At 43.9% G+C, this 23,297-nt stretch overlaps 1 protein-coding gene and 1 pseudogene across 2 annotated transcripts in view; one reads left to right on the top strand and one right to left on the bottom strand.

Annotated features, from left to right (window-relative positions):
* LOC135522484 (protein dopey-1-like) overlaps positions 1 to 10,617 on the bottom strand; it is a 34,626-nt gene extending 24,009 nt beyond the window's left edge. Inside the window, exons 1-12 of one of the 2 annotated variants that reach the window (XM_064948778.1) lie at positions 10,240 to 10,617; positions 8,764 to 8,955; positions 8,257 to 8,438; positions 7,706 to 7,876; positions 7,338 to 7,527; positions 6,899 to 6,997; positions 6,501 to 6,600; positions 3,505 to 3,614; positions 2,514 to 2,628; positions 2,078 to 2,198; positions 1,851 to 1,970; positions 1,527 to 1,632 (exon numbers count right to left, since the gene is read on the bottom strand). In XM_064948778.1, coding sequence (XP_064804850.1) covers positions 1,527 to 1,632; positions 1,851 to 1,970; positions 2,078 to 2,198; positions 2,514 to 2,628; positions 3,505 to 3,614; positions 6,501 to 6,600; positions 6,899 to 6,997; positions 7,338 to 7,527; positions 7,706 to 7,876; positions 8,257 to 8,438; positions 8,764 to 8,901 — 1,452 coding nt within the window. In that variant the 5' untranslated portion in view covers positions 8,902 to 8,955; positions 10,240 to 10,617. The remainder of the gene's footprint in view (positions 1 to 1,526; positions 1,633 to 1,850; positions 1,971 to 2,077; positions 2,199 to 2,513; positions 2,629 to 3,504; positions 3,615 to 6,500; positions 6,601 to 6,898; positions 6,998 to 7,337; positions 7,528 to 7,705; positions 7,877 to 8,256; positions 8,439 to 8,763; positions 8,956 to 10,239) is intronic. The other variant, XM_064948779.1, reaches the window with a different exon arrangement.
* A 64-nt stretch (positions 10,618 to 10,681) lies between these two features.
* On the top strand, positions 10,682 to 21,858 carry LOC135521623 (E3 ubiquitin-protein ligase E3D-like; annotated as a pseudogene).
* Positions 21,859 to 23,297: the final 1,439 nt, after the last annotated feature.

Here is a 23,297-nt window from a genome sequence, read left to right as displayed (position 1 = left end):
TCTTGCAATGATCAACAAAGTTGACAGAGCTTGAAGAATTATTTTAAGAATAAGACGCAATATTGTACAATACAGATGTGCAAAGCTTACCCAGAAAGACATACCGCTATAATAGCTGCCAATGGTGATTCCAACATGTATTGACTCAGGGGGTTGAATACTTATCTAATCAAGATATATTCATGTTTTATTTTCCATTAAAAAAGATATTCCACTTTGACATGAGTATTTTGTGTAGATCGTTCACTTAAAATTACAACTAAATCAATTTTAATCCCACTTTGTAAAAAAATAAACATTTGGAAAAAGTCAAGGGGTGTGAATACTTTCTGAAAGCATTGTATTTTATGAGGGTAGTACACAATACTATGCGTTGTTTAGAAAAAGCCATCAGAGGCCATCAAAGTTTAATAGGTTAGACCCTTTGAAAAATACAACCCTACTAAAATATTTCATAATGAGCAGTCTTCCTCAAATCATTGTCATCTTACATTATACCTTTTCCTTGAACGTTGTAATGGACATTTTCTTTACAAATTACATTAAAAATTATGCTAAAAGAAAACAGAACAATGGACAAATTAAGAATAAACAAAAGTGAAATATTCAAAAAGCCATAGACTACTTCTTTAAATGTGAGCAATGGGAGCATATTATTCTGTGCATGCAGGATAATGACACACCAGGCTGAAATTTAATTTTCACAACATCCCCCACCAAACTTTTAATATATATACAGTATATTCCTACACAAAAATCCCAATTCTATTGGACTAGGTAGAAATTACTCCCATATTCCCAATAATACAGGAAAATTTGACTCACTCTGAAGTACAATAACCATATTCAAAGCCAGAAAAATAACCAAAATTAAAAATTGGCTTTAGGAATGTTGCTGGGACGTTGCTAAAATGTTATCCAAGCACAGTAATGCAGGCAGGCAGGATGAAGGGTGAAGAAGCAGGAGACAGCAGTACTTTACCTGGCAGATAACCCTCATGCTTCTAGTAGGCTTCAAGGAAAGAGAGCAGATAGATTGAACAGACAGGAGCAAGCAGAGCATAGGCCAGAGGACACTTTGTATGCAGAACATACTCATGCAGAGAAACATCTGCACGCTCACACACACGCTCACACACACACACACACACACACACACACAAACACCTGCACATGCAATCACTCACACACACGCTGTGCACGCACACAGACAGTAATAAAGGTGTCAGGGGCTTTCCAACCTATTCAGATTGGAAATGAAGACAAGCATTCTCTCTACTAGAAGTTGCAATGACACAAAATACAGGCAGTTCTAGAACCTGTTAATGCATTGCACACACACAGATAGAAAAACAGCACACACCATAAGGGATTGCCATGAGCACTCACATTCAGAAACTGCGGCTTATAATTAGTAAATATTCTATTGTATGAGTACTGAAATGTCAATGGCTGTTGTTCTGTATAGAGAGACTATAGTATGAGTGAGAAAGGAAGGCAGGGAGAGAAGGGTGTGTGTGCCTCACCAAGGACACAATGTCCAGTAGGAAGTCCACCAGCTGACAGAACTCCACCAATGAGAGCCCTGGGGACTCTGTGCTCCCAGCATTCCCTGGTCCATTCTTTGCCTTGCTGCAAGATGGACAGAGTGACCCATTTACAAACACAAAACAGGAGGGTGTTCATTCTGCCAAAAAAACAGAGTAAAATTTGTCCAATAAGAAATGCCAAACTTTATTTTCTGTTGCGAAACATTTTGCTATGGTGTGGCCTACTGAACACGACTCAGGCTCTGTCTCGCTATCTTACCATGTCAGCATTAACACATGGAGCAGCGCATACACACAGACCTGCAGCAGTCCTCGAACCAGTGAGCGATATAGTCCCACATGTAGTACGGCTCAAAAGAGTTGAACAGGAGATTTGCCGTCTTGATAAGCTCTGCAGTTTTCTTGTTTTCTCGCAGTTTGCTGAGGGAAACAATCAATACGACCCTTAGCATACAATGGTTATTATTAAAGCTTTGGCTTTTTTCATGTGTTTAGTGTCACACACACACACACACACGCTAGCCAACCTGCTGAGATGAGCATGGTCCTTGCTGAATTGGTTGTGGTTCTGCAGGTCCAACTCTGCTCGGCACTGTGTGTGTAATGTCCTGAAGACCTCGATCAAAACGTCCTCCAGGATGGCTGGTCCTGGAACACACAGGGTTACAAATCAGTCACTGATCATTTACAAATGTATCTTGAACAGTCGAAGGGAAATAGGGTCATTAGGCACCAAATGGAAGGAAATGGACTGAAACGGGGACAGACTGCCTGGATTTGTCCAATAAGAAGCGCTCATTTTAATTGTCAGCTGTGAAACGTTTTGCTATGGTGTTCCCTTCTAAAAGCGGCCCAGTAGTGGGTCACTATGACCAAAATGCTGTGTGTGTTCTATTCGGTGTGTAAAAGTGACATGAATGATATGTGTTGCATTGATCTGATGGATGTAGTAATATACCGTACCGAGTTCAGGTTTGTCCAGCAGACTGATGAGAATGCGGAAAGGCTTGAGGTCATGCATCAGGATGCTCTCCTCCTCCCCGCCTCGGGCCTTCCCTTGCAGGATCCCCACCATTGCCTGCACACACACGGTCAAAACTTCTGGATCAAACCGCATTCAAAAAATACAGAACGATCAAAGCAACTCCAGAGACAGGCGGCAGAACACGGACTCAGCTGGTTAGCTATCTAGTTTCTGGTTGGGATTACATTTTTGGGTTAGGGCCTGGGGACTTTTTCCAAGGCAAGTCTTATTTTTGTCCTTCAGTGTGTGTGTGTGTGTGTGTGTTTCACGCCTCGTCTAACACAGAAGCGGATGGGTCCGGGGAACAGACAGTCCCTGCAGTAGCCCCGTTTCCCGGCAGGAGGAGACCCAACAAGTGTCCATGAACAGATGGCAGATGAACAAATTAAAGCCCTGGTCTGTCTGTCCCAACCCCTGGAGTAACAGGACACATCACATGTAGGCTCCGCCATCATAAGGGCCAATGCTGTTGGAGCGTGACAGTGCATTACAAGGGGGAATAGTGTGTGAGTGTGTGATCATGGCCCAGGCACAGAGCAGTATTTCAGAGAGCTTCAAAGGGAAGGCCCCTGGGATTAGGAGGGGTGTGGAAGTAGGGGCTACAGGCATTACAGGCAAACCCCTAAGGGTGTGTGTGTGTAGGTGGGGTGGGGGGTAGTTTAGAGATTAAAAGGGGGCACAGAGGGGGAGCAGTAGGGGTCTGAATTTCACCTGCTGAAAAATGGCATTTACCTTGCTCCCTTTCAGACGAACCACTCAAACTTTGAGGTCTTTGAAAATAATAATTTAAGCAAATAGCTTTGGAACAGTTTGTCTTGTAAGTGTGTGTTAGCCATCTGTATTTAAAGGCTGAGCAAATGCACATGGAACAGCTTGTCTTGTTTTTGTATGCATTTTTATAAAGGCTGTGTGTGTGCATACAAGGCGTACCTGGACCAGCATGTCCTTGGAGTAGGTATTGAAATACTGGGTAGCATGGTCCTCAGGGTTGCTCTGTCGAGAGCTGCGAGGGCCTGTCCTCACACCATTGTTGTCAAAGCCTAGGAGCAGAGTACACACACACACACACACACACAATATGACGAAAGACAAGGGAGAAGAGGGTGGGGTGAGATTGAGTTACCAGTAATTTTGCAAACAAACAAGCTTTTCTGCATGTAAAAAAATGAGCCCTGCTTAACCAAGCAGATACTTACCAGCATTTATTTTTTAATCCACAGCGAGTAAGACGCAAATAAGACAAAACAAAGTAGGGAAATAAGCACTGGCATATAACTTGTTACAAGACATGTTACTGCACAAGACATTAATGACCAGATGATCATTCCAACAGGCAAAGTCCAACAGCGCAATTATACTAAGTCGTACAGAACGCATGCAGTGTTAGGTATTAGAGGTCGACCGATTATGATTTTGCAACGCCGATACCGATTATTGGAGGACCAAAAAAGTCAATACCGATTAAATCGGCCGATTAATTTTTTTTTTTTTATAATGACAATTACAACAATACTGAATAAACACTTATTTTAACTTAATATAATACATCAATAAAATCAATTTAGCCTCAAATAAATAATGAAACATGTTCAATTTGGTTTAAATAATGTAAAAACAAAGTGTTGGAGAAGAAAGTAAAAGTGCAATATGTGCCATTTAAGAAAGCTAAAGTTTAAGTTCTTTGCTCAGAACATGAGAACATATGAAAGCTGATGGTTCCTTTTAACATGAGTCTTCAATATTCCCAGGTAAGAAGTTTTAGGTTGTAGTTATTATAGGACTATTTCTCTCTTTACCATTTGTATTTCATTAACCTTCGACTATTGGATTTTCTTAAAGGCACTTTAGTATTGCCAGTGTAACAGTATAGCTTCCATCCCTCTCCTCGCTCCTCCCTGGGCTCAAACCAGGAACACAATGACAACAGCCACCCTCGAAGCAGCGTTACCCATGCAGAGCAAGGGGAACAACTACTAGAAAGCTCAGAGCGAGTGAGGTTTGAAACGCTATTAGCCCGCACTAACTAGCTTGCCATGCTGGCAAAACGCACAAAAGTGCTGTTTGAATGAATGTTTACGCGCCTGCTTCTGCCTACCACCGCTCTGTAGGATACTTAGATACTTGTATGCTCAGTCAGATTATACGCAACGCATGACACGCTAGATAATATCTAGTAATATCATCAACCATGTGTAGTTAACTAGTGATTATGATTGATTGATTTTTATAAGATAAGTTTAATGCTAGCTAGCAATTTACCTTGGCATACTGCATTGGCGTAACAGGCACTCCTTGTGGAGTGCAACAAGAGGCAGGTCGTTATTGCGTTGGACGAGTTAACTGTAATGTTGTAAGATTGGATCCCCCGAGCTGACGTGAAAATCTGTTGTTCTGCCTGTCCCTGAACGAGGCAGTTAACCCACCGTTCCTAGGCTGTCATTGAAAATAAGAATATGTTATTAACTGACTTGCCTAGTTAAATAAAGATTAAATAAAGGTAACAATCTCTGTCCAAAAATACCGATTTCTGATTGTTATTTAAACTTGAAATCGGCCCTAATTAATCGGCCATTTCGATTAATCTGTCGACCTCTAGTATGTATGTGTGCGTGTGCTAGTTTGTGCCTGTATACCAGGGTTTCCATTATGAAAATGTGGCGCCGGACAGTTGGCCAGCAGCACTTTAATTACCGGAAATATACCGAACCCATAACAGAAATCACATTTAGATTATGGTAATTCATATTAAAAAACATGCAAGACGAGGAGGCAAGGAAGTTCTTAACCAAATTCTGATGTGCACTTTGAAGATGTTACAATAACTGTCCATATTTACTTTTCCTCAGCCAACAAGACGAGGAAGTAATGAACAGCAAAATCACTAGCCTATGTCAACCTACTATCCCCCATAGAAAAGTTGACCTATTCTATTGGTCATCTTGTCGTTCTGTGCAAGAAAGAAATAGCCTATTCCAAACAGACTCTGGGACAGTTGTGGCTCTGACAGTAGGTTAGGAGTGAATGTTCGTTCCATAATGCAATTAATGGGAAAACACAGTTGTCAAAAGCACACCCCACATTCTAGTGGTTTCATGTGACCGAGAGAGGGGAGATCTAAAATGCAGCCACTAGCATGGGTTGTTAATATGACTAGGATTGCGTCTTTGGCTACTGGACAATGAAAGAAAGTTGAGAACACCTGTTCTTTTCCATGGAAAGCCATGATACACTAACCAGGTGAATCCAGATGAAGGCTAAGATCCCTTGATGTCACTTGTTAAATCCACTTCAAATCAGTGTAGGGGAGGAGACAGGTTAAAGAAGGATTTTAACACCTTGAGACAATTGAGACATGGATTGTGTATGGTGTGCCATTCAGAGGGTGAATGGGCAAGACAAAAAAATTGGAATGCCTTTGAATGGGGTATGGTGGTAGGTACCAGGCGCGCCGGTTTGTGTCAAGAACTGCAACGCTGCTGGGTTTCACGCTCAACAGTTTCCCATGTGTATCAAGAAAGGTCCACCAGCCAAAGAACATCCAGCCAACTTGACACAACTAATTGCAAATTGGTGTGACGTGCTGATGAAGCCCGTTTTCGGTTGCCTAAGCCTTTGCTGTAGCAGCAGCTAGCGCCGCTGTCCGACGGATTCTCTGCTAAAACGCTCTGTATGCTGTACGCATGTGATAAACAGGATACATAACAAATATACTGAACACGTACCAATTTAATTTCACTAAATGATGCTAATTATCTTATCGACTGATAAGCATGACCCGTCAAATGTATTTCCATATACTTTTATTTCCATCAGTGAATAGGCTAAAAATCATTATTTCACAATGGGATTTTTTTCTTCTTCTCCCAGACAATTTGCCTATTACCGGCTAAGGAAAACCATTGCATGTGCGTGAGTGTGTCTTTTACCCAGCAGCCAGGCGTACAGTCTGCGGTTGAGTGACATGTCCCTCCTCAGAACCACGTGCAGCGCTGCAGAGAGGATCCGAATCATGTCTGGACGGGTGGCCTGGAACAGCAACACACACACACAACAAAAGTAAGGAAATAATAGCTGAGGTCAGACGAGTTCTTAATTAGAAGGATGCCGTAATTTGGGCTGTTTGGTCTCTGAGGCACATTGTGCTTCGATGATTGAATGGAGAGGTGAACAGCCAAAAAAGCATCCACTGTGAGTCACTGCATGCTCTCCCTCTAACTGGATGTCGGATAGCCTCATCGTCAAGAATGGCCAGTTCCCAAAAGTGCTGTGACTGCTGTCTTGTGTGCTGAGCAGTGCTGACAGAGTAGTGCAGATCTGTCCTTACCTGACTCATGTGAAATGGGAAGCAGAAGAGGATCAGGTCCAGGGTGCTCCTCTGGACCAGAACACTGGAGTCCTGCACTGACGTGCTGACTGCCTCCACCTGCAGGGTTCGACACCACACAGGGTTAAATCAAGCCCCATTTACATCAGAACAACCAGACTAGGTTGACTCCTATTGCATTTGTTGCTTGTTCTTGTTCTTCAGGAAAGAAGTAAGGCCCAAAGTTTAAGTTTTTCTTTTATTAGGAAAAACTCCTGGACCTACTCAATACAAGTTCACAGGATTTATTATCTCAGTCTGCATCATGAATACACTACTAATGATTTCTAAATGTTCCCCAAACACAGGCACTACAAGCTCTACTTGGTGTGTGCATCTTGGGGGGGGGAATAAAGGAAAAAGACAAGTGTCTCTGAAAATGATTCTTCTTTTAGTGTACCATGAGCTCGATGTCACTGCCCATGACGTAGAGCTGGTCCTCCATGGAGAGTTTGCGGTTGAGGTGCAGCAGGACAAAGGTGACCCCGGGCAGGCGCACGGCGGGGCTGGTCAGGATGCTGCCCCACAGGGCGCTGTAGAAGGCCGACTGCTCCACTGCCGCAGCCACCTTCTCCAGCAACATGTTGGTCCTAGTGAGGATTGCATTGAATTGAAATAACTGAATTTGGGTTGCAAATCAAACATACTGAATCCCAGATGATTGAATTGTTACTAAGATTGATTTAGACTGAATATTTTTTTCCCTTCATAATTAGCAATTCACTTCATTCAATGACATTTCTCTTTCTCCAGCCCTCCATCTCGTACCTATCATAGTATTCAGAGCCCTCCTCCAGGCCCGGTAGGACCCCAGTCAGCAGCCCCTGCAGGCCAGGTTTGAGGGTCTTTCCCAGGGGCAGGTAGTATGTCTCATACAGGCCCAGCAGCACTGGCTTCACAGACATAGCAGCATTTGAGAGTAGAGGGAACAGCCCAGAGCTGAAACAGAAAGCAGGGGGCAGGTGTTCGGTGGTGTGGTAATAGAGTAAAGGCTAAATTATAGGGCAGGTAGGTCAACTGTAGAAAAATATGCCTTATTTTCATTCTCTTACTAGTTCAAAGGAGATGGATTGAGGGTAAGGCCCTGCGATAGACTAGCGTTCTGTCCAGGAGGTGTACTTCTACATCATGCTGCCTCACGCTACAGAAACAGGAGAAACCGGCTCCTGCCCTATGGACCATTCTGGCTTGGACAAGGCTTATTTATTTACTTTACTAGTTCAAATTCAGTTGATGTAATGTTCTCCAGTTACAATAAAGCTACTGTACTTCTCCTACTGTCCTGAACAAGTGTTGACATCCAGTAGCCTAGTCGGTACCTGTAGAGGAAGAGGTCTTTGGCCAGCCTCTTGGGCCCTATGATCTTGAAGATGATCTCGTAGGTCTCCAGGGCCTTGCGATGCACCCCGCTGGGCAGAGCTGGGTGGAGGCATTGAGCCAGACGCTTGCCTATCGTCAGCTTCTTGGGCACCACCTGGTACTTGGCATTGCTTTGCAAAACCTGAGAAACAGATTCAAACATCAGACGTGGGGTACCAGTGGCCAATCAACATCTTTCCACAAAAGTGTTGAGTTAAAAATAATATGCATTTAGCGCATTAGAGACTATGCAGATCTGGTTTTAATTGGTCACTGAGCTCTACAGTAAGGCCATTCTATTGCAAATGTCTGTCTATGGAGATTGCATGGCCGTGTGCTCGATTTTATACACCCGCCAGCAACAGCTGTGGATGAAATAGCCGAGTCCACTAATTATTGTGTATCCATTCCAAACTAAAATGTACATATGTGAAATATCCAAACACGTAAATGTTTGTGGTCGTTACCTTGTTGAGTTTGCCAAGTGCAGAGATGAGGTCCGCCCATTCGCTAGAGTACTCAAAGTTCTTGAGAGCCTTGTCAACCGCCGCCACATAATTCCTGTACTTGGCGTCACTGAGCAGCTCCACTTCCTCTGCATTCATCCTCCTGGGTGGTTATTCTGCTACTTGTCAACACCAAGCTCACATACATCACACCTGGAGTGAATGAGTCAGGGGGGGAGAGAGATCATAACTCTGAGTCATAGTGAGTGATTAATCAGAACATTGTGTATGGAAGCGTCATTAGTCTCACACTACATATGTGTCCTTAATGTGTCCAGTCAATCTGTCAGAATGAGAGCATTACAGAGGAGAAGTACATGGATTAATGATGGTGCACAGATGGAGCTGTTTATTGACCAGTCATATACAAAAGACAAATGTTTATTAGGAACAAAGTCTGACAGGGTACAAGAAATTGACACGGTTAGTGTTGGTATGTGAAGAGTGCGTAATCATGAGTGTCTTCTTCCAGACGTCTTATGAAACAGGCATCTGTTTCACTAAGACATGGATGAGGTAGATAGAGAGAAAGATGTGTGTGAGAGAGTTGGGTTCCAACTACAATCAAATCAAATAACATTTTAATTGTCACATGCTTTGTAGACAACAAGGTGTAGACTAACAGTAAATGCTTACTTATGGGTCCATTTCCAACAGTGCAGTTACAGATAAAAAAAAAAACATGGAAATAGTTGCACAGTGAATAGCAAATAAAAATCATGAGTAAAAAAAACATGGCTATGTATAGGGAGTTGAAAATAACATGGCTTGATACAGGGAGTACCAGTATCGAATACAATGTCAACCGAGGCAGAAAACCTAAATTCCTGCCGCCTGGTAATCAGGGAAGGGACAGATCTACGTGGTACATACAGTACGTGCATCACATGACAGCCCTGCCCATTGCCTCACAATAAAATGCGTTATTGGTGGAGTGGGCGACACAGGAAACTAAATGACAGCCCTATAGTCTTTGTACTTGCTGCAATATGGATCTGTAGTTAGTTGGCAAGATAGCCTATTTTCATAATGACACCAACTAGATATTGACCAGAACTATATAATGATATGCAAATTATATAACGCAAGCTCAAAATAGCTAGCAAGTCACCTATTTAAAAATATGGAGACAAGACAACAAGTGTTATTTCGAAGGCAGACGACGTTATACACTTTTCAAGGCAGCTAAAAATAACTCGCAACCAAACTCGAATGACATCACCTATCGTAATAAGTTAGCTAGCTAACTCGGTCAATGCATGGAACCAACACCCAGATGGTTACAATAGTACCATGTAACTTAGTTCGCTGTAACGTTACAGCCTGCAACGACTAGCTTTGGGACACATTCTCAGACAGACTAACTCCCGATGTTGTGTCCCAAAGCTAGCAACGACAGTTATTTCTCGGCCGTGACAATCAACGATAAATGCTTACCGTTAGTAGGATATTTGAAAACCTCTCACTAAATTATTTATCCAGCTTGACGAATGGAAAAAAAAAAGTCAAGTCTGCGCTATTGGCACAGTGGGAAATGTATCCTTGCTAGCTAACGGTATGTGATAGCAATGCCCGTATTGATGTTGCTGCTGCCGGGCCCCCGTCGTCGACTCAGTTAAACCGTGGCACTTGTCAAGTAAGCACACAACGCTCACGGGTCAGATAATAACGTGTATCCTACATATTCTGAGATTGCGATGTCTTTACCTTTATTATTGAATAACAAACGAACATCAAAACCACACCTGCCCTACGTTCAGGTTCACAAAGCCCAAACAATCCCGTTTACAGCTGTCCCAGACTGCATTGCAGATTGTTGCACGTCTACTTCATTTGTCCGACTGCAATCCATCCTAGCGATATACAAGTTCCGGCTCGTCAAATATATGCCTTAGAAGTCTTCACCGTTTTAAATGGATAGGCTGATCCTTTTTATTGCTACATTTACTTTAATTCACCATACTGACAATCAGATGTACATAGCCATTTCGTTATCTCTGTTAAAGCAAAAAGTAAACTGCACGTGTCTTTGTTATTAAATGTTAGCCATTGCGAGTACCAGAAGTACAGAGAAAAAAAAGACAGACACACCATGGGAGAAAATACCAAAAGAGCTGGGGACCCCAGTGGGGTGTTTATCGAACTAAGGAAGCGGTTGCAAAGTGGTCTTCTTGTTCTCCGGTAATTATTTGCGAAATAGTTAGCAAGCTCTAGTTAGGTAACGTTAGCTAGTCTTAGCTAATGTCAGCTAGTTGTGCTAACGTTCGCAGGACAGGACAGGGGTGCGTTCGTGCCGTGCACAAATTCTCGCAGAACAAACGCAAAGAAAGGGATTCAACATCTCAAGCAAGGACCACACACTTATGGGATATTTATAACATCAACTCCGGGCCCTACATCACAGGAACTTAACTAGGACCTGGCTTTTTGTCCCGATTGATTTTGGGTCAACCCCGAATCTTTTTCATCCAACGGTTATAATCAGGGATGTAGTGTGGCTGGTGACACTTCTCAGAATAGTGATATTTCTCGCAAGATCACTTCATGATTCATTAGTATTCTACATAACACACCAACCATAATAGCATAGATAATGTCAGGCTACTGTTATACCAAAAACTCCACGTAATTGTTTATGTCAATTTAGGATGATTGTGCTGAAGTTGTTGCATTTTTGTTCTCATACTGTGGCTGTGTTTAACTCCATCTGCTAGAAAATTCGATTAGACAGTAGTTAGGCCGGTTACCCACCTTTACATCATTCAAGATTGAAATGCATATTGCCATGAAACTGATTGGATCAAATGGTTGGCATGCATGCAGCAAGTACGTTTCACATGTAAAACGTGAATAATTATCATTCACGATTGACAGTGATGACGGCCTAATTTGTAATAAAGTAGGCATAATGTGGAGTTTTAGGATTTAAAAAATATAACATTTTCCTTGAGCTACTTACGGTGTGTGTAGGCAATCGTGCAATTTGGATTATGCATTGTATGTATATTATAAAATCATCTTATACAATGTCGGTACATACTTTCATTCAGAAATGATGACGTAATAATAATGCAAAATTGTGGTCCTGTCGGCAAGCTAAAAGAATATCAATACACCGCTGGTTATAATAAATGTAACGCAATTGCCATGTGTGGTCAACTGATAATACCAGCACCGTTTTGATTGAGAACAGAGTCGTTGCGCTGTTTTGAGACACGCATGGGAACTCATCTTGATAAATCAATCAATGTCCGATTTTTGTTTTCAGTGAATCTCCGTTTGGATATTTGGTTACATTTATGCTTGGAAATATTAGCTAAAATGAGGCGAGTGCACATGATCTTTAGTCTCGCAATTGAAAGCAATCCAGAACTTCTCTACACACACATTAGGCCTATAGCCCAACTTTCCAATACTTTTCTGATGCATTTCAGTCACATAGCCTACTGATGCAAATACACGTGTACACTTTTCCCATAGGCTATTCAAGTCATTTGACATCTTTTCTTATAGGTTAAAAAGGTCATAAGGCCTTCTATAACAGTGTAGCTGAAACCACTATAGCTTCATTGACTTTCTGAATGTATTATCTTGTAATAGGCTAGGCTACTTGCTGATATATCATTGTTACAGTAGGCCTACCTTCACAATAACTTCATAAAATTATTGACCACGATCATTTGAATAAATAAGAAGTGTTGATTATTTGGCCTTGGAGAATACAGCGAGCTGCCGGAAGGGGCGCTCGAAGTGCTGCAGTTAAATTGAAATGAATGTGCCAATTATGTAACTACTCCCGTCTCTACAGAAATAAATGAAATCGTGGAAAATACTACACCAGAGAGCATAATATAGCCATAGATTATCAATATCTCTCTTCTTGTTTTATGCTGTTGATTGTGTTTTGTCACATGAGCGCCAAGCCTGCAGTCGGAAATGAGCGCCAAGGCTACAGCCCAGGCGCCAAATATCAAACCGCCGACTGTTGTAGCTATCAATGAACAGCATTTTTTTATATATATATTTCAAAATACAATTGCGGGAAAAATCTGTTTGGATAAGTGAGTGCCACCAGAAAGTTGGTGTACTTTAATTTCCTCATATTGTAGGCCTAAAATATGTGTATCCTCTCTTTTCACAGGCCTATGCTATTGGTTGCGTTTAAAGACATGGACAGTTCTTTTATTGATCTCGGTAGGCCTATTTCAACATCAGAGTAACTTGCCATTTTGATCATTTGTGTGATATAAAAAATATGATTAATATCTCCAGTCATATAAAATCACATAGAATTGCAGGAAGTTATATTAGAAAAGGGCCTCTTTTTTTCCTCTGACCTACAACCCTCTCAGCCCCTGCTCTTCAGATATGACCCCCGAATGTTAGGAAACAGGTGATGGCCCTGCCCTTACATCACATATATTGGGCCAAAATGTTCTCATGGATGTAATGCTATATTTTGACACCAGTTGGGGTTTTGAAGTAGGAAATGAACAGTTTCACATTGGGCAAATTTTTTGTTTCGTTGATATTATAAAATTAAATGGGCCATTCCAGCTGTGGCAGCTAGTCAGACTTAACATGGACTTGAGTCCATAAAACATGCTCTTAAGTCAAAATGTTTAGTTTTAATAGGGCCCTAATGCTGCATTTGGACTGTTAACAAAAACAGCGTACGGGGCCCTATTCAGACTTGAGATAAGTTGACTTAAGATGGACTTAGAACAAAATATTTGGACTTAAATCCATGTGTTATGGACCTAAGCCCATGTTAAGTCTGCTTATCTCAAATTTGAATCGGCCCCTAATGAATCTTTTCATCTCTGAGAATAAATGTATACTCTTCTCACTTAATGCTGCTTTTCGACTGTAACACCAGTGTTATACAAGTGTATACACCCTTCTGTGATACTTGGGAAATTGCGTTTCCACTGTTCCACAGGGCTGACAGTGAGGACTTGTGAAGAGCAGAATCAACAACCTCTGCATAGGTTATCAAAACAGTTGCTTTGTGAGAAGGTGTTAAAGTTCACAGTTAGCCATTGTTATGTAAACACAATCTGAAAAGTACCAGTGGCCTGGCTGTTGCCCTAAGTGAGAGCAGGCCTGCCGGAGCCATGGCCCATTGAGACACGGTAGATGGACACAGAAAAGTCCCCTAAATGTGTTACAGTTTATTGGTGTGGGATTCTGTAGGTTAGGCCTATAGCCTTGTCGGTGCTTCGCTGCATAGCCTAATTGTTCTATAGTTGGATAATATCTTGTAAAAAAAGAGCAGGTTTTTACTGGTTAGAGACCCTTGTTTTGCCAATTGCTTGTGTATTGTCTGAAGAGCCAATAGTAGCCTAAATATCTAATTGTAGACAGAATAATTTAGAGCAAATCTGATGATGGTTCCTTCCAGTTGTTTGTTGTTGCTTCCTTCACTCGGTTGGAAGTGAGAAAATCCAATGCAGCTGACCCAAGTCTTTAAAGCTGTCTTCGCTGGGAAATATGTTTTTCTTCCTGGGGGACAGCAGTTGTGTCAAGCATGGACAGAGACACATTGCATGGCTAGTGAAAATAATTGCATCGAACCAAGAGATTGAGCAGTTGAGCAGAGGGCAACATATCATCCATGCATGAGTGCATCAGGGGTGTCGCTTCGAGGGGGGGGGGACTTTTTCTCTATTAGATAAACATTGTACATGCTCTTTCCCCTACCCACCACTCTTTATTTCTTCCTTAATTTCTCTTTCTTACACACACACACACAATATAAATATCTTTATTTCTCTCTCCCCCTCTCCCTTCAGTTGGCCAACAGCTGTTTTCCCTTCTTCCTTCAGAGCAGTGAGTGCATCCTCTCTCTTTGCAAGTTTTCCTCTAACTCATTAGACTTCTACTTTGAGCTAAGACGGCAACAGGCAGGAGGTAGAGGGGGATAAGGACAGGTTGGAAGGTTATGATAAATGACTTTAGTACTGTCACACACACACACTGGTCTACAATTCACTTGTTTATCATCCACTTGTCAAGGAACGTGGTCTCATTTGTCTCTTAGCCATTGTGCAGAAAGTCTACCATTATGCTGAGTCATTAATCCAATTGTATATGTTTTGTTACCAGGTTTACCTGTGCTTAGAAAAATTAAGACGCTCTCTGTCTGTCCCTCCCCCAGGAGAGATGTGGCTAAGAGCTATGCAGAGGTGAGCGTTACAAGAGGAGATTCGTCCCTCCACATCCGGACTCCTCGGGTCCTGCTAATCGTGGAGCTGCCAGCAGGGGTCAGCCTCGTGGAGGGCTCCTGCAGGGAAGCACCTGGAACAGGAGACGAGATACACTTCAGAATGCGCCTCAATGTGGACCAACACACAGATGACACCGGTAATGGTGAGGCTAGCTGTATGGACGACACTCAAAAATAAATGTGTGCACGTACGCACACACACACACAGAGACAGAATTACCACCATGTCAATGTATGTTTCTCACATAGCCTAATTACCATCTCCACTTCTGTCAAGATGGAACAGTATCAGCAGATAATTTGTTATTTATATAATTTATTCTCATCTGGCTTGAGTCGGTTACTCCGTGGCTGTGAAGCCTTCCCTCAAACTGAAACAGTGGAGGAGTCCTCCTGTGTGCTCTCTGAAGCCTGATCAGCCCACACAGTACTGATCTATAAAGGACTGAGTCATCGGCTCAGTAATTGGCCCGTCATGCCTGGTGCATAAAGCTACACACACTGATAGATATACAGACAATGTGAATATTTGACCTGAATCAGCTGTAACCTGATTTTCCTAATAGTCTGGGTAGTCATTTGATTAGATGCTCAGGAGTCTTATGGCTTGGGGGTAGAAGCTGTTTGGAAGCCTCTTGGACCTAGACGTGGCGCACCGGTACAGCTTGCCGTGCAGTAGCAGAGAGAACAGTCTATGACTAGGGTGGCTGTAGTCTTTTGACAATTTATAGGGCCTTCCTCTGACACCGCCTGGTATAGAGGTCCTGGATGGCAGGAAGCTTGGCCCCAGTGATGTACTGGGTCGTACGCACTATCCACTGTAGTGCCTTGCGGTCGGAGGCCAGTCAGGATGCAGAACCTTTTGAGAATTTGAGGACCATGCCAAATATTCTCCTCAGGGGGAATAGGTATTGCCGTGCCCTCTTCACGACTGTCTTGGTGTGCTTGGACCATGTTAGTTTGTTGGTGATGTGGACACCAAGTAACTTGAAGCTCTCAACCTGCTCTACTACAGCCCCATCGATGAGAATGGGGGCGTGCTCGGTCCTCCTCTTCTTTTTTTTCTTCTTTTTTTCTGTGTGTGAATTTTACCCCCTTTTCTCCACAATTTCATGGTATCCAATTGTTAGTAGCTACTATGTTGTCTCATCGCTATAACTCCCTTACGGGCTCGGGAGAGACGAAGGTTGAGAGTCATGCGTCCTCCGATACACAACCCAACCAAGCCGCACTGCTTCTTAACACAGCGCGCATCCAACCCGGAAGCCAGCCGCACCAATGTGTCGGAGGAAACACCATGCACCTGGCGACCTTGGTTAGCACGCACTGCGCCCGGCCCGCCACGGGAGTCGCTGGTGCGCGATGAGACAAGGATATCCCTACCAGCCAAGCCCTCCCTAACCTGCACGACGCTAGGCCAATTGTGCGTCGGCCCACGGACCTCCTGGTCGCGGCCGGTTACGACAGAGCCTAGGAGCGAACCCAGAGTCTCTGCTGGCTCTGCAGTACAGCGCCCTTAACCACTGCACCACCCGGGAGGCCCGGTCCTCCTTTTCTTGTAGTCTGCAATAATCTCCTTTGTCTTGATCACGTTGAGGGAGAGGTTGTTGTCCTGGCACCAGTCTGTTTTCTTGCGTTAGGTTTACTTTGTCTCACTCATCAGATCTGGCTTATATTAACTGTAGTCATTGCAGCACTAACCTGGGAACCAGAGGAGATTGCTCCCATGTCTCTCTCTCTATCCATATACACAAAAAGTCTGATCTAGGGGGCAAAAGTCGATAAACACTGCGGTGGTGGCGGACTGGCGGTGGTGAAATCAGCTTGGCAGAAAGCTGGCAATTAATCTGTTTTTGAGCACTCCTTCTCTGAAATGCTTTTTGGATATGGGCCCAGACCCCAGGCCTTCATCTCCCTGCCTCTGTTCCCTCTGTGTGTTTTATGGTGTGAGGGAGTAATTTAGCGCCCCACCCAACGGCTCAGCCGACACAACACAAGGACAGCTGGGGGGGGGGGGGTAATTCATTGACAAATCCAATCAAAAACAGATTGATTGGCAGCTTTCTTCCCAGCTTCTTTCACCACCGCCAGTCCGCCACCACCCCAGTGTTTATCGACTTTTTCTTCGTCTCTAGGTGAAGCTCTTTTCCACCGATAGAGTTGTTTATGTTTTCTGTGGCTACTCTCTCCTGACAGGGGCCCTGGGGAGTGTGATGGAGAGGCTGCTGGTCCAAGAGAGTTATTGCTTCCACTGCCAGTCCTGTGGGACCAGGGTGCTGGAGGAGAGGTGAGACGACCACGGGAAGGAAGTTGGTTTGTTGGTTAATTTACGTCCTCCGTTCCTCCGTTCAGAAGTGATGCCGCTCACAGTAGTGGAGAAGATGGGTTCAGTGAGGGAGATGGATGGCTGTTTGAGCTAGAGGACAGTGCTGTGTTCTGTCTCAGCTCATCTCCCAAATGTCATGGAGACATTGGATAGGGGGATACATGCACACCTGCTTAGGGAATACATATGTTTGTGACATTATGTCATGGAAAATGGGTAGAACTGGAATATTGCCCTGCTTTCCCTGTTAATGCAAATATGTTTTTGATTGATTCATGCAAATAGGTTTTTGATTGATGTTATCGATTCATTTCATCACAGTACAAACAGTCTCCATTGTGTAACAATGTGATGTCATAAATTTTTCTCAGGGTGTTCAAGCGAGTGCTCCCTCTCCCCAACGGCAACTGGAGCTCCCTGGTGGATGACTGGTGTTGCCATCCGGACCCCTTTGCCAACCTGAAGCTGCTGCCCCGAGCGGAGGACTGTTTACTGGGCGACACTCACCTCCTTGTGCCACCGGGATAGAGGCTGTGAGGAGACTCTCACCCAGGAGCTCAGCCCCAGGCCCATCACCAACAAAATGGCTGATGGTCAAAATCAGGACACGCCGGTGAGAGGAGGCAAGGAAGGAAGGAACCTCTGAGGCAGAAGATCAATGCTGTTTTAGCATTGCTCATCACTTTGATGTTCGTTAGAAACATCATTTTGACGTTTCACCTCGCTCTCACTCCCTCCCCAATGTGCTGTATACCAACCAAAAAGTAAAGCTACATTTTCAAAAGTTTCCCTCATGTTTGGAAAGTGTACTGTAGTTACATGAGCAGTGTATGTGCTTCAGGCTCATTGTTAGTGGGAGACTATCTGTATACCCCCATCCCACTGGGCCCGAGACTGGCAGGAGGAGATGGACACATTCTACTTCACTACCAGCAGCAGCTAGCAGCACTCCCTTTTAGAGAGGAAACTTGGGGAGGCGGGCAGACAGACAGCACATCAACACTTATCGTGAGCCACTTTAGCCCAAGCTTACAGCCAGGCCTCTCTCTCTCCATCACTATCTGGAGTGGGATTGATTTCCCTCTCCATCTATTAGTCACTATCTGTGGCTCAGCCTGGGCCTTTTAGTGTGTTTGTGGTTGAGTGGATGGGAAGTGGAAAGAGAGATGAGGAGAGGAATTCTGCCTGCCCATTGCTCTCTCCTCTTTTTAGGCTGTTTGATTGCAGTTATCGATTTCCGTTTTGGAGGAATTTAAATTAGAACTGTGTGTTCTTGTCTTTAGCTTTATTTTGTATTTTTCTGTTCTTTTTTGTAGAAACCCAACCGCAGGCGTACACTTGTCTCCTGTAAGAGTTGTACAGCCGGCCTGGGAGAGGCTGTGGCACCAGGTACATAGCAGTCATTATAGAATAGATACAGTATATTGTCCATTTTGTCAACGGGAATTTATTGATTGGATGGTCATAATACCCAATGTCACACACACACACACACACACACACACACACACACACACACACACACACACACACACACACACACACACACACACACACACACATACACATACACATACACACAAACACACACACACACACACATACTGGTTGGGAGCAGCACAGCGTCTGCCTCAGAGCGGCACGTCCAGAGCAATTTTAGTGCTTAAGTTCCTTGCTCACGGGCACAAAGGCAGTAAATGGCATGAGATCAGCAGCCCTTTGTTTGCCTGTTCAATTACCAACTTTTATCATCTACCCCGGGGCTTGAACCATAATGAAGTTACATTGCGTTAGGAAAGATGCCCAGGCCAGGTTCTGTCTGCATGAGGGTTCGCTCAATAGTAACAGTTTCTGTAAATGTTGCAGGGACCCTGAAACTCTACATCACAGAGGTGACGGTGAGACCCAGTGTGGGAGACAGCCAGTTTGATACCTCTCTCGACAGGTAACTATGCTGATGCTTCTCAGACTGGTGCATGTTGCTGTAACATCTGTGGATACTCATCATCATATGGATACTCAGCTTCTCAAAGTGCAAATCAATGGAAATGTATCGTTCTTCATGATGTTACTACAATGCCAATGAGATGTAGAATGTTATTTTAGACACAGGAAGGTAGAATTCATAATGATGGTTAACCATGCCCTACTCTTCCACAGGTCACTGTTCCTGGAACAGACCATAGCTGCCAGACTGGTGGAGTTGTCCTCCTCCCAGAGCATGTTTCGTTTCTCTATCCAGACCCCAGATGGAAAAGCCTTCATATTGGTAAGAGGTGTGAACGTGCATGCATATGTGTGAGCGAGAGCGCTTGAAATATGTGCGGTAGAGACGGCGTTTGCATTGGTGAAATGTGTGTGGCTTTAACAGAGCGGATGTGAAGTGTTCAATGACTTCTTCTGATCCTCAGCTCTGGCTCCTGAACAGTGACTCCCTCATCGTCTCTCTCTCTGCCACTATGTCATCGGCTATCAGAGGTGATGCTGTCACCTCTCCCGGCCACCGCCAGTGTTCTGAGCGTCAATCACCCACTAAGGCTGGCAGCGCCGTCAAAGCACTGGCAGCACACGCCAAGAGTGAGATATAGCCTACATACCAATCTCCTGCTGAATGTCAGCCTGACAGCCTCTGCATTTCTGCTAGAGTATGTTTTTATTTATTCTAAAATTGTGTTTTGCAACTGAGAACAGAAATGAGTCACAGATAGATGCGGTGGCTGCTCCATGTTCCTCCATGCCGAGTTCCCCTGCAGGAGGATTCTTCACTTCGGTTACGATTTCCTTCTTCACCTTAGAGAAGTCTGGTTTTGCTTTGTAGGATGTGACGGCCCCTCCAGCAGACTGGCAGCCGAGCTGTAATTAACAAACTGTAGATGAAAGGAGAGGACTCCTCTCCTATCCGCGCGGCACTACAGTACAGCGTAACCCAGCGCATCACATCGGTGCTGTTAACTGCATGTAGGATGGGAAATTGCCTGCTGTTTTAAGTATGACAGGAGGTATTCAGGGGTATTCAAATCTGTATTCAAATCTGGACCTCGAAGCCAGTTCCACTGCTGATTTTCATTCTTCCCATCTAATCAGGGACTGGTTTAGACCTGGGACACCAGGTGGGTGGAATTAAATATCAGGTAAGAACAGAAAGCCTGCAATACTCTGGAAATCCAGGCTCGGATTTGAATACACGAACACCCTACGCCAAGGCTCTCCAACCCTGTTCCTGGAGAGCTACGATCCTGTAGGTTTTCGCTCCAACCTTAGCACGCAGGTTGATAATTAGTAGGTTGATAAGCTAAATCAGGTTAGTTATAACTTGGGTTGGAGCGAAAACCTACAGGAGGTTAGCTCTCCAGGAACAGGGTTGGAGAGCCCTGACCTACACTAGCTTAAACCGGATCACTCCTCCAACATTTCGGGAAGAAAACAGCGTGGCTATTGGCTGACACAGCTTATATGAAGGTGGGGAAGTGGTAGAGAAACATCTGTTTCATCTAGGCCTAACGTTACATACTGTTACATATGAGACATTTATCCCTGACCATGTTTTAATTCAGCCGTGTAAGTCACGGAGCACCGTCTGTCTTGGTTGAAAGTACTAGAGGTGACGTGGTGTTTGTTGAAGATGCACGCCAGTAATGTGTCTCTAATTGGTGGGAGAATCCGTGAGCCTTTGCTTAATTTAATTGTGGCTGTCACTGAGGGCAATGACTTGATTAGTGTAGAGTTGACGACTGCAGAACTAATCTAATTTATTACCAGGGGTGTACTCATTAGTACAAACTGTAGAAAAACATTTTTTGCAATGAATACGAGGGTTTCTTATTGGACAAGGTCACGTTAGTCCCTCCCTGTTTCAGCCATTTGCTTCTGTTTGAACAATGGCTCCTCAACACTACAGCCCAGGTGTTCTTGCGTGACCGTTGAAGTGTTATGACCAGCGCTGCATGTGTTATGCTTTTCTTTACTGTAAAAGCAGTTGTATTCACTGTATACTAAGTGAGTGTTACTTTCGATACGAAGGGCTTATCATCATTTTAACTCGGTGTCTCTCACAGGGCTACTGCACAGATGGCCAAATGTAATGAAAAAGCCTGGATCGCTTCCACAACCTGCGACAGGGAATCAATCTCTCCCTCACTTTCTCATTCCTCCATCCCTTTCAAACTCTCGCTGTTCAACATTACCCAGTGATATATTCAAATGATTTGATTAACATCATAACACTTCAAACTGGGATTTATGTCCTCTTGCCTAGAAGATGTGAACCTCTGAGAGATATTTGACCTATGTATTACTCTGACTGATGCAGTGCTGTACAATTTCTCTTCGTGTCTTTCTCTCGGTCTCGTTATTTTTTTTTACATTTCTTTGTCTCTTTCTCTCGTTATCCCTTATCTCTGTGTGTGTCCAGTGTTGTAGACACCTGGGAGAAGGACATCGGTGTCCACCCCCTAGACCTGCCACAGACCACGTGCCAGGAGCTGTTGTCGGTGCTGACAGCCAGTACTTCCTGTCTCCCTCTGTCACTGCATTCCATGAACTCCTACCAGGTAACAGCGCCTCTGGGTAATGTAGGCAGAGCTTCTCCCCTTGGCAGGAGGAGCATGCCACTGTTTGATTCCATATTGCTGCTATCCATTATTTACAGCTTCTGCCTAGTAGCTATCGTCACACCCATTTTTTAAGCTCATTTTCTAAAAGAGGTCCAGAAGGTCCACACTTTTTTGACACATCTTTAGAAGATGCTGGAGCACCACCAATACTGTTGGGCAGTCTAACTTATTAGTGCACACAAAAACAGTCTCCTCTACAGTACAAAAGGGAGTTTTCTTGCACCAAGGCAAGACTAGGAGGTGTGAACTTTTGCTGACCTCACCAGGGACTCTCCAAAGACTTTCCAGACAGTTGCACAGTAATTACCAGCATTGTCTCATCCCTGCCTCTTTACCTGTCACAGCAGCACTCACCTGACATCAAGACGTATAGTTGAAGAAGTTGTAGTAGCCTAACATCCACAAAACATATGAAACATAACAAACATTTGAGCTCCTGCATATTTAGTGTGGCTGTAAATAAGGCTTCAGGCTCCTGTCTCATTATATAGTTATCTTGACTCTGGGTCCTTTGATTAAAATGCTTTCTACTTACTGTTCTCACTTCCCACCACAACTACAGTACCAAACCTCTACGAGACTGCTTATTACGTTTAAGAGCTCCCCTCCCTCTCTCTATCTCTCTCTCTCTCCCAGGCTCTGCAATCTCATATTTTGTGTTCCTTCCCTCTTTCACAAAACTCTTGTTACTTGCCCTCTGGGTCTGTACAGGGGTGGAGGAACTAAATTTTGACTCTGGAAGAAGCTATCTATTCCACTTAGAGGGAGGGGAGAGAGAAAATGGAAAAAGTAAGGAAAGAAGTTCTCTTCAGTTCGTCGTATTTCAGTCTGATAGGTGTGCAGGGTGTTAAGAGTTAGTAATTCCGTACATTCCAGATGTCGCAATAAGTATTTTTAGTTTACATACATATTTTCCATAGAAACCATCAATCGTCTACAGTTGCGATGCCATACACCCCCCCCCCCCCCACACACACGTTACCATATTCCCAAATCCTCCTGGAAATGGAGGATATCAATGTCTTGTCCTGACCGTGAGTGATTATCCTGCTGCTGACGAGGGACTTGTTTTAGGGCGGGAGAAGAGACAAGAGGGGAGTGATGAAGAGTGTCTGATTTTAGTCACTTAAATACCTCTACTCGAGAGATGGAGTCACTGCTCTGCTGTAGGCCTAGTAGTACCAGAGAGGAGTGCGATGATCACATAGTCAGACAGAGTTACAGCAGATGAGGGCTGACAACTCCCAAATTGATAATGTAGCCTTAATTGTGTGTGTGTGTGTTTTTTTGTTTGTGTGCGTGATGTGCGGGCATGTGAAATGGTGAG

This window comes from Oncorhynchus masou, chromosome 30 (assembly GCF_036934945.1).
Source record: "Oncorhynchus masou masou isolate Uvic2021 chromosome 30, UVic_Omas_1.1, whole genome shotgun sequence".
Classification (NCBI taxonomy): domain Eukaryota; kingdom Metazoa; phylum Chordata; class Actinopteri; order Salmoniformes; family Salmonidae; genus Oncorhynchus; species Oncorhynchus masou.
Note: the sequence above shows the minus strand (reverse complement) of the source record. Positions and strands in the feature narration are given on the sequence as shown.